This window comes from Antechinus flavipes, chromosome 5 (assembly GCF_016432865.1).
Source record: "Antechinus flavipes isolate AdamAnt ecotype Samford, QLD, Australia chromosome 5, AdamAnt_v2, whole genome shotgun sequence".
In the NCBI taxonomy this organism is placed as follows: domain Eukaryota; kingdom Metazoa; phylum Chordata; class Mammalia; order Dasyuromorphia; family Dasyuridae; genus Antechinus; species Antechinus flavipes.
The window spans coordinates 247069061-247081332 of record NC_067402.1 but is presented as its reverse complement, the minus strand read 5'-3'; the positions used below and the strand labels follow the sequence as shown (position 1 = coordinate 247081332).

At 35.7% G+C, this 12272-nt stretch overlaps 1 protein-coding gene across 1 annotated transcript in view; it reads right to left on the bottom strand.

The window, feature by feature from the left end:
* OTOGL (otogelin like) overlaps positions 1 to 12272 on the bottom strand; it is a 203801-nt gene that overhangs the window by 70374 nt on the left and 121155 nt on the right. The window contains exons 29-30 of the mRNA XM_051962480.1: positions 9161 to 9328; positions 6898 to 7176 (exon numbers count right to left, since the gene is read on the bottom strand). Of these exons, the coding sequence (XP_051818440.1) occupies positions 6898 to 7176; positions 9161 to 9328 (447 nt within the window). The remainder of the gene's footprint in view (positions 1 to 6897; positions 7177 to 9160; positions 9329 to 12272) is intronic.

Below are 12272 nucleotides of genomic sequence, written 5' to 3'. Positions count from 1 at the left end.
GTGAATGGAGGGATTAGATAGGTTAAGTGCTTGGGGAAAGGGTTTGCTTGTATCTCTACAGACAGGGAAGGAATCAGTGCCAACAAAAAAAGAGACAGAAAAAGAGAAAAACCTCAAAACAAAGGAGAAAACCTAAGAAACATCTGACACTGAAAGAGCATGGCTGATAATAAGACTGTTACAGAACTTCAAAACCAGCCGGAATCATTGGATTTCCCTGAAATGAAAAATTGTTGATAAGACTGATACAGGACTTCAAAATCTTCAGGAATAATTGGATTCCCTGATACATGATGAGATTGTTGCAGGACTTCAAAACTTGCAGAAATTATTGGATTCCTGACACATGAAGTAATGGACAATAGATTGGTTTTGGACTATTTCTAGGACTTATGGACATGTATAATTCCTCATGTTGACTCATGTTGTTTGTTATGTAATACTTCCCATGTTGATGGATTTATGTATACCTGTTTCAAGTGAGACACTTCAGAAACCTGCTAATCTGCTTTGATTCTCCATTTTCCTTTGGTTTTCATCTCCCTTCCTGAGATGTCAGAGAGGGCATGATCACCTCCTTTAATGGTGTTTTCACCCCCTTTTTCTGAGAAGTCAGGAAGGGCATGATCACTCCTTTTTGAGGTTCTCACCTCCTTGAGAAGTCTGGGAGAGTGTGAGCACCTTATGTTCTAAAACAAAAGAAAGTGAGAGATGTTATGGACCAGAACTTTGAAACAAGGATTCTTGTCAGTAGAATTGATGAGAATGGTTATCTAGTTTAGCATGATAATTAATAGTTCTCTAAGTTCATAATGAATGATTTACAGATCAATTTGATTTGATTGATAAACAAATAATGGTTTCCTAGTGATATAATGATTGGTTTATACTCTAGAGCATATAAGCTGGGACTCAAACTCAGAGCGAAAGAAGACAGAGGACTGGAGGCGGGAGCTCAAACTCTCAGAACCAAGGAGAAAGATTTATTCCATCTTCATCAACCTTGTGGTGGCTGGCCTGGCCTCCTTTGCTTCTCCACTGAAACCAAGATTGCGGAAGGCCTCTAAGAAAGTTAGCCCAGGCCCCAGGCAAGGAAACTAGATTGTAAAGGAGATAATAAAGGCCAGGCGAGGAGACAAGACTTTGAAGGAGATAATAAAGGATTTTAACATCTGTCTATTCTCGTGGTGATTACTCTACTAAAATGAAGGGTGATCCAGAGACCTCCAGAAAACCAAACAAGAACATTACAGTGTTTCCATAGACCAAGATAAGATCAAAATGGGTTCATGATCTAGACATAAAGAATATAGAATCATTTACCTCTCAGACCTGTGGAGGAGAAAGGAATTTGTGACCAAAGAAGAACTAGAGGTCATTATTGATCATAAAATAGAAAATTTTGATTATATTAAGTTAAAAAGCTTTTGTGCAAATAAAACGAATGTGGACAGGATTGCCAGTTGTTTTGATTATACCTTTATAACATCAATCATGGCACCTAGATGAGAGAGTGAATAGAATGCCAGGTCTGGAGTTAGGAAGATTATGTTCTTGAGTTCAACAGTTACTAGCTGGGTCATTCTGGGCAAGTTATGAAACTCTATTTGCCTCAGTTTCTGTTGGAATTCACGGGAGAGCTGCTGGAATACACAGGAGCCACCTGACAATGGCTGCTAGAGATCCAATCCAGAATGGATCCCCCCTTGTGAGAGGATGATACAAGGAGACTGAGAGGCAGTTGCTGTTCTCTGACCTCTCTGAGTGAGAGGCTGTTGCGTTGTCTGACCTCTCTCTTCTTCCCTCTGCCTCCAATTTATCTCATTCCTAATCTGCAACACCTGTGTCATCAAAGGCTGCCTTGCAGCTCCTTCAGATGTTATGATCTGTGGAGGCTCTCGGAGAATTGGCCTGCCACTTAACAATTCCCTGTTTTTTGGTTTTGGCTGTTATTTTCCCCCCACAGCATGGTCCTCACATTGAGGAATGCAAGCAGCACTATCACTTCTGATTGGTTGTAGCAGGTGTTAATAGAGGCAAACTTTCAAAGGGAGAAAAGGACTATAGTCAGAACAGGCGTTTAAGTCTCTCATCAGTCTCCTGCCTCGGCCCTTTGATGTATTGACCCATTTAATTACCCCAACTAAAAAAGTCTTGCCAGGGCTCTTCTTCCTTAACTCGGGAAGAATCCTTCTCATAAACAGTTCTGATTCTTCTTGTAATTCTTGCCCCACATTGGGTGCTGTATCTTGGAATACATGGGAGCCACCTGACAGTGGCTGCTGGAGGTCCAACCCAAAATGGAGCTCCTCTTATGAGAGTATGATACAAGAATATAGGTTCAGTAACTAAAACCTCATGTTAGATCATTGGGACAGGAACTGGACCTATGATTTCATTGCTATAAAGAATTTCTAGATAAGGAACTTTTTCTAAAAAATGTTGGTTGATATCAGCTCTTTTTTTTCTTGTTCTAAAAACTTCCTGGAGCACTAAGGAAGTGACTAGTCTGGAGTATCATAGCTAATATTTGTTAGAAGGTAGACTTCAAATCTCATCTATGTAGAATACCTAAACTTTCTTTTTATTTTTTTAATTTATGAAATAAAATAAACATTTTCATTACATAGTACAATAAAAAGATGTGTTAAGGGACAGATCAATTCTCCGAGAGCCTCCACAGCTGTGGATCATAACATATGAAGGAGTTGCAGGGCAGCCTTTGCTGACACAGGTGTTGCGGACTAGGAATGAGATAAATTGGAGACTAAAGAGAGGAGAGCAGATTATTCCAGACATAAGTGACAACCAGTGCAAAGACATGGTAATGATTTGCCATGTTTGAGGAGCTGCTAGTAAATGACTGCAGCTGGAGTTAAGTGGAAAAGTGAAGAACCTATAAAGTTTGGAAGTCTAGAATGGTAGGAAGGGGCCAGATTATGAAAAGCTAAAAATATCTATATTAGTCTTCCATCAAAAGTATAATGAATCACTTGGATATCTTCTTTTAGGTCTTTCAACATTTCATGATTACCTACCCAACATTTGGTCAAATGTCTCTCTGCTACAGCTCCCAGTTGATTCATAATACACTTCATTTTCCAATTCATTTCTTGAATGAAAATATTAACATCACTTCTCATACATGTCATTACTGGTCTTCAGCTAATATACCATTTAGACCCTATTTGTAACTATTGTACATTTATTAATTGACCCTTGAGTCATCTTTAACTTTTATTCTTCAGAGACTATAATGGGTCAGGAAGGTATAATCAAGAGACTGTTTTGCTCCAAAAATGTGCCTTTTGTTTCAGGATATAGTTATGGGTCGATTAAAGACCTGTCCTCTCTTGATCCTATTCAGTTCTGGACCTGGTTCATTGTTCAGCTGCAATGTCTATTCAAGGTGTCTGTACTGATAAAGTAACTCAAGAGGCAATCAATTCATCAGTATATATGCACAAGACACATTCTTCATCTTTTTTTTTTTTTCTGTTTAGGCTGTCAAGTTAGACTCCTTTGAGAGGTCATGAATTTTATTATGGAGATTGCTGTGATTCATGTTAAGTATAAAGAGCCCAATGTCTTCTTCACACAAAAGAATATAGAATGCCTCACCATACAGCATGGTAGACCGGGAAAGTCCTGGCTATAAAGAAAGAAGATATAACATTAGATTCTTTCTCTGTCAATGACCAGTGCTGTGACTTGAATTAACTTTATTGTCAGTGTTCTCATCTTTAAAGTGAGGGATTTGGACACTATGATATCTAAGTTTTCTTCCCTCTTAATTCTTGGATAGACATCTTTCAGGATGATACAGAATTTTGGGGGGAGCTTTCATCTAAAAGTTTCATTTGTGATTCAGAATCAGAAAAGCATGAAATATTTTCTGTGGCATCTGCTAAGAAATTGGAAATAGTTTTTAACATGTGGAGAAAACTAGTTGGAGAATAACTAATAAGGTTGTACTTTGCTCTATCAAGTCAAATGCTTTTTTTAAAAAATCAATTAACATTAATTGCCTTGGGCTTTTGTTTCCTTGTGATGATTGAGTTAATTGCTGTGAAAATGTGGTCTCCTGAAGAAAAACAATTGAGAAACTCCATCTATTCTCTTCTCATGTAATCATTAAAGATGCTTTTAACATGTGTGCAAATCATTCTGTTTTCTAGAGATGAAAAAGTAGGTGTATAGATCACAAGTTGCCAATATTTTCTGGATCATCTTTTTTACATTCAGGATTTCCACCCTAATAATTTGTTTTCTTTTCCAACTTCCAATTTATTATGAATGCCTCCCTTCTCCCCTTTTCAGGAAAGGATATCTCCATCTAATGTAAGGAAGTAGTGAAGAGGAAGTGAACAGAACTTTAGATTGTCTACTATCAGAATGGCATCATACCCACTCATATAAAGGACATAGACTTGTGAGGAAGTCCAGCATTGCTGTATATAGGAATCAGCATAATGGGGGACAATCCTATAAGAGTCTTTACAAAGCTGTGGGACCATATTTTATACAGTCAGTCAATAAACATCGGGCATCTGCTATGTGCCAAGCCTTGTGTGAAAGCACTGGAGATACAAAGAAAAGTTTAAAAAAGCAAAGACGTTCTTGGCTATCGAGAGTCTAATGGTGGAAATGATTTTCAAACAACTATGGACAGACAAATTATATACAAAATAAACTGGAAATAGTCAACAAAGGGAAGGCACTAGAAATAAGAGGGTTAAGAAAGGCCTATCTGTAGAAAGAGGAATTTTAGTTGAGGATTCAGGGAAGCCAGAAGGCAGAGATAGGACAGAATATTTTAGACATAGTGACAGCAATAAAAAATACTCTGAGCTAAAAGATGGAGTATTGTATGTGAGGAACAGAAAGAATGTGCCACTGGATTGCAGGGATAAAGAACAGAGAGAGGAAATGAATAGGCCTAGAGAGATATATGTCTAAGAGGAGATATACTAGGAAGGACGGCGAATGCCAGATGACTTTATCTTTGACCTTGGAGGTGATAGGGATCCCCTGCAATTAACTGAGCTAGGATGTGATATAGTAATACTTTTGCTTTAGGAAAAATCACTGTGGCAGCTTTGTGGTAAATGGATTGGAGTAGGAGAGGCTTGAGTCAAAGAAAGCAACCAACAGGCTATTTCCACAGTCCAGTTGTAGGTGATAAGGACTTACACCAAGGTGGTGGATCAGATATACTAGCAGACATTTTGACTCACCTATAGCCATCAAGAGACATCCACAACCATCTATAATGTTCTGAACAGACTCATATAATTCAGGACTGGGCAGAGCACTCTACATCCCAGTCAGTTCACTGTTAAGATCAAAGAAAGATCAAGTAAGCACAAACAAGATGTAACACAAGACTAAGTAGCCTTGAGATCCCCAGACGTGATTGGCTGTGAGTAAACAGAGACCACCTTCATGGACAGGAACTTCGACCACTCCAGTGGGAACCCTGAACACTAGGAAATAGCATTAGGAACAGGAAGTGTCTCCAACTCTGATTGGCTGTGCGTGTGACCTCATGGACCCAATATAAGCTCAGTGGGGAAGGAGCTTGACTCTTTTTCACTTGGAGCTCTGCTAAGAGAAGGAACTAAGAAAGTGCAGGAGGTCATAGAGTAGGATGTAACCATGTAAAAAAAAGTTCCTGAGCTTGTCTGCAACCACTCTCAAGTGTTCTATTGTGTTTTAACTGAATCTCTATGAGATAGCAGCCAGAGGGTCTCTGATGACCTCAGAAACAGGTAAGCTTGATATAAATACTTACCAGAGATTTCTCTGAAGCCCTGGGAATTAGGAGAAATTGGCAATAGCAAATGCAAAGATAGCATGTTGCAACTCACTTTACATTTTAATCCTCTATTTTCCTCATCTGCAAATGGCACTTACCTTCCAGAGTTGTTGTGAGGATCAAGTAAGCCAGGGAAAGTATTTTGCAAAACTTGAAGTACTATATAAATATAAGTTATGATGCTAGCAGAAACATATAAACATGAGTAGAAGTAAAAAGGCACATGAGAGCCTGTCCCTCTTCCATCTGATGCAGAGTCATATCAAGTTAGAAGGCAGAAAATCTAGTGGGGAAAGATCAGATCCAGTATGTTCAGTTGAGTCACTTAAAGGTTTATGACGTAGGAGAGGATTGTCAGGGTGACGAATCACCCTAATCAGGTTGATTCTGGGTTTTTTATTTTGTTTTCTCTTTATGATGATAGAGTTTCAAAGATTACATTAATAACTGTGAATCATAATATTTATATTGCTAGTACTTTAATAAAGTGCTTTATATAAAAAACCTGTAAGCTTCAGTTTCCTAATGCATGAATTGAGGGTGTTAAACTTCATGAACTCGAAATTTCCTCTCCATCTCCAAATCTAAGTGATTTGGAACTAACAACAACCAGCATTTATATAGCGCTTACTATATGCAAGGTACTGTATTAAACACTTTTCAATCACTATTTCATTTGATTCTCATAACACACCTTGAAAAGTGATATTACTATCCCCATTTTACTGATGAGGAAACTGAGGTAAATAGGGGTTAAATAAGGTCCATGGTCATACTGCTAGTAAATATCTGATGGGAGTAGGAGTCAGGAAGATCTGAGTTCAAATCTAGACTCAGACACTGAGTAACTATGGACCTTAGACAAGTCACTTAACCTTGATTTCCCTCAAGTTTATGATCTATAAAATGGAGATAATAGCATTTACTTCCCAACATTTTTGTGAGAAACAAATAAGATGATCATTGCAAAGTGCTTAGCACAGTATCTGGCAGGTAGTACATCCTTAATAAATGTTTGTTATTGTTATTACTCTTAGGTTAGAATTAGCTTAGCATTTTCTAAGGACATATTAGCATACCTTCTATGATGAAGCTACTGGCATGCTTAAAATCTTCAGAATCATCATATTTGGAGACTTTGACAGTGGAATCAGTGAAGATAATGAAAAAGCCTTTCTTGCTGTGTAATTCAAATGCACTATAACCGGGAATCCAGAGGCCCTGATGGTGGAAAAACGTGGCATTTCGGCGAAAACCAGAGTTTGCCTCCCATCGTTCCAAGCTGATGCTGTCATCCTCATGGACAAAGAGAAAGTAATTTGGCCTTTCAGCAGATTCTAAGGAAACCAGTGATAAAGCTATAACAGAGAAAGAAAGAACAAAGACAATCAACTCTGTTTCTCAAAAAAAAAAAAAAAAGATGAAATTGGTAACAATGGACATATAACCAGATTGCTAAACTTATATTTTACCTCTCTCCTACCCCAAAATCACACTGTCATTATAAATAAATATTTTTGCATATAAAGGACATTTTTTTCTTTCTTGGATTTGCTTGGGGTACAGAATTAGCAATGGCATAGCTGGGTCAAAAGGTATGTAGAATTCAGTACTGTTTGGTGTATAAGTACAAATTACTTTCCAGAATTCTTGTACTTATTCATAGGTCCATCAGTGGCTGCTTCAATGTGCCTCATAGTGCAGTATAATGTAATATATGAAGCATTAAAGGACATGAGTTCAAATCCAAGCCAAATGAATTAGGCAAATCACTGCATTTCTCAAAGCTTCACTTTACTTATATATAAAATGTAGAAATAGATAGGTTATTGCTGAGGTTTCTAACCACTCCTATAAGAAATGCTAACCCCGAAGACTATACAAATACTTTTATTGTCACTCTGGAAAGTAGAGGAATTAGTTCTATTGTTAAAATGTCAAGAAGATCTTGGATAGGTTTTCTTCTATTTTCTGATAGACTTTTCCACCCTTAATAAAGCTAGAAATATCATTATGCTGCTATGTTCCTTCATACCAAGAATTGTCTTTTTCCTTTTTTGAATTCCCAGATCTTAGCATATAACATGACACACAGTAGATAATTAATATTTATTGACTGACTGATCATTAGAAAAGATACAAGCATAGTTAATGCCTACCCAGACATCAATTAAGATTACTTTTCAATAAAAGATATGTATACATCACTGCATAAAAGCTGGAGAAAAACTAAATTAAAAGGCAGAAAAAAGAGAGAGAGAAGTAACATGGTCATTTTTACTGAATTAAAGAAAAAACTCAATTTACCTTTCTATTTTGATACATTCGATCACCAGTATATATACAGAATTTACAGGTACTTTTAAATTAATCTTTGTTTCCCTAATTTATAAGTCATAGATAAAAGGGAAGCCTTTTTCAGTGTCCCTTTGTGAATTCTTATTTTTATTTCAAAATTATTGTTGCCATTTAAGAAGTCACTTGAAAAAATGAATTGATGTGAACCATTAAAAGGGTAACACGATAATGTACTCTTGTTTTATTTCATTTTGTTTTGTATTGCTTTTCTGTTTTTCTTTTTGCTTATTCTATTTCTTCAAATAAAATAAATTTGGAAGAAAAAAAGAGTATCTCCCTAAAATCAAATATTAAAACTCCACTTTCTGAGAACAGTTTGTCTCAATAAAACTTTTGAATATTCACAGATGGAATTTAGATATATTTTAGATTCAAATTTTTATCTTCCAATCATATGCAAATTAATATCTACTTTCTGTCCTTTCATATTTAAAAAGTTTGAAAACAATATTTTTCTTCCTGAGAACGCAAAATGTGTCTGGAAAATAAGAAAAAATTGTATGAGTATGGTTTATTAGAAAAAAGAATCATATTAGCTAATATATCTATATGAATTTAAATAAAAAGCATTTAAGTTCTTACAATGTAAATGTTAAGGACATAAAGATAGAATAAAATAATTTCTCTCCTCAAGAAATTAGCATTCTATTGAAAAAAGAAATCCTATTATCTATAGGTAGCTAGGAGCAGTGCAGAGAGCTCTGGGTCTCAAATCAGGAAGATATGAGTTCAGATAGAACCTAAGATATTTACTAATTGTAAATCTGCAAAAGTCACTCTCTGCTTCAGTTTCTTTAATTATGAAATAGGAATAGGAATAGCACCTAGTTGTGAGGATCAAATGAGGCAATATGAAACAATACACATTTGGAAAATGTACACAGACACAGCTGAAACAGTAGACATTTGATGAATACATTTTTCCTTCCAATTTGTTAATATCCACGTATGACAGATTTTTTTTTAAGTAGAAAGCATACTTACATGATTTTTTTTCTCGGAAAAGTCCAGGAGTTATCATAAAACTAAAAAACACAAAATCATGTGGACTAGTTCTTTTTAAAGGGAAGATTTTTCTACTGGTAATATTTGCTCCTAGAACTGTGCCAATGCTTCCATAGCTAGCCAATATATATGGTCCTTCTCCAAGTCCTGGTGAAACAAAGATAAGTCAAAGATGAATTTTCATGAACGGTTTTATTTATTTCTATCATTTTACTAAATGTAATGTCAATGAATTTAAAAAAAAAACATACAATTGGATTTGTATAATAAAGTGTGTTTTAGCTGTGACAAAAATAAATTCATTGTTTTAAACAAATTGCATTTATCCTGAACAAAAAGTTGAACTTTATTCAGAAGATAATGTGCTCCAAATTGGAGAAAGTGGAACTTTTATGTATGGCTTTTCTCTGAAATGTCTTCTCAACTGTAAAATCAGAGGATTGTAGAAGATGATATCTAAGCTATCACATGCCTTGATTCTGTAATTCTAGATGTTGCAAGGATATTGTAGACTACATGTTTGATATGTACGGTCTAGAACATTGAGAATTTGAGAAATTTGCCCAGGGACACAAAACCAGTATGTGTCAGATACACTCTTGAAATCAAGTCTTCATGGCTTGAAGATTGGCTCTCTATCCACTATTCCTATAGGTTCTTTTTAAACAGATGCAGTAATGACCAGAGATATGTATGTTCAGGCATATTCGTAATTTCTAAAAACTTATCTCTCCTTCAAATCTTTGCATTTTCAGTAAACATAATCTAACTCTAAGTCTACTTATTACACAAAGTATTTCCAAGTACCTCTCCTTCCTCCCAACTAATCTCTTCCCATATTCTGTCTTCTGTAAGGTATTGCCAAGGCCTCCTATTACATCAAGGGCCATCTCATTCTGATCCACATCTGAACATTGGACCCACATATTTCTGGAAGGGGAAAGGGATGTGACCTTGCACACCCCTCCCTCATTTAAATCCATTTCACTTGCATGTCACAGCATCATTATTGTTATTTGTCCTCTACCAGAACGACAGACAAATAATAACAGACCCTTTGATCACTAATTCCTTCTTTTCATCTTCAATCCATCCTTAGCCACTAGATCTTTTAACATGCCAATTAAAGGCCTCTCTTATGCAGAAAAAGCAAACAACAAAAAAATCATTGTATTGGCCCCACTATCCTCTGAATATTATTATAAAACTTTCTTTTATCCTTCATAATTAAACTCTGTTATTTCCTCAGCTAACCCTTACTTCTCAGTCTCTTGTTTGCTAACTCCAAATCTGCTGCTTGGCTAAAAATGTTCTCCCCAGAGCTTCTAATAATCTCTTACATGCACATTTAAAGGTATTTCTCTCCTTTCTCATTCTACTTGAACACTGTGTACTTCTTGATATTGCTTATCACCCTAACTCTAAATACCTTAGCTTCTGTGACACTTTCTTCCAGTACAACAAATCCTTCTCAATCTCATCTACTGTATCTTCTCCCTCAGTAAGATGGGAATGACTCAAAATCTATCCTGACATCATTCTATTCTCTCTATATTCTTTGAATTATAGAATTTTAAAATTGGAAGAGACCTTCTGTAATAAATTCCTATCCTAAAATATTCTAAAATAAATCCCACCTACAACATACCTAAGAAATGGACTTGAAAGTACTCCATAATGGGCAACCCTGGGGAAGATCATTTTGCTTTCCTACAACTCTAAATTTTAATATACTTAATACATTTTTTCCTGACATCAATCCTAAGTTTACCTTTTTATAACTTTTGTAACTTTTTGTAACTTTTGAAATTTTTTTCTTGGTTCTGTTCTCAGAGGTCAAACTATATAACTATATTCTCTCTTTTATATAATAGCCCTTCAAATACTTGAACACATCCTGCTATCATGAAACTTCTCCAAGCTAAACTTCTCAAGTTCCTTCAAAAAATCATCACATCATATGGTCTGCTTCATTAGATTACTTTTCTTCTCTGGATCCTTGCTAATTTATCAATATTCTTCCTGTGGTGCCCTGAACCGAACACTACTGCAGGTCTCCAGACACAAAAAAGACTGTCACTTCTTGAGTTACAATCCTAAGAGATATTTTTCAAATGTGTTGCTAAAATCTAGATTAAACCATACTGACTGAATTCCCTTAATCAACCAATTTCATGACCCTTTCAAAATTCAATTTAATTCAATAATAATTATTAATTCAACCATAATGTACAATGTAATATTTATTATGAGCCAGGCACTATGCTAAATAAGGTTAATCTCTCATGACTATTCTTGATATAAAGATGATAATTCCCTTTTCTAGGTTGAAAGGGCAAATGAATAAAAAGTCTATTAAGGTTCTTTCAAGGGTAAAGCCAAGATGATGGAGTCGAAAAGCACTCAGTCAAGTTCTCCCAACATTCTCCTTTGAACATGTTTAAAACACAACATAGAGCAAGTTCTGGAGTGTCAGGGCTTCAAAAAAGTTGAGATTTGAGACATTTTTCTAACACAAGACAACATCAGAGGTTAGAAAGAGAGTGAGAGGAGGCTGGTCAATAGTCCACATGTATAAAACATCAGTGGTGGTGGAAAACAAAGCAGTAGCAGCTCAAGTAGTTCCTAAACCAGAGATGATAAAAACATACAAACAAAAACAAACAAACAAACAAAAAACCTGGCAATTAGTCAGAGATTACAGAATCCTCTTGTTCTTTAACTGAATCCAAGACCAGAAGTTTTTTGAAAACTCCATTTCCAATCAATTCTGATGGAAATGGCTTATTTTTGGCAATGAGAGGATCCAAATCAGTTCCAATTACTCAGTGATGAACAGAACCAGCTACACCCAGAGAAAGAACATTGGGAAACGCATGTGAACTGCTTGCATTTTAGTTTTTCTTCCCAGGTTATTTTTTTATCTTTCTAAATCCAATTTTTCTTGTGCAATAAGAGAACTGTATAAATATGTACACATATGTTATATTTAAGATATACTTTAACATATTTAACATGTATGAGACTGCCGGCCATCTAGGGGAGGGGTTAAAGGGAAGGAAAGGAAAAGTTGGAACAGAAGTGATTGCAA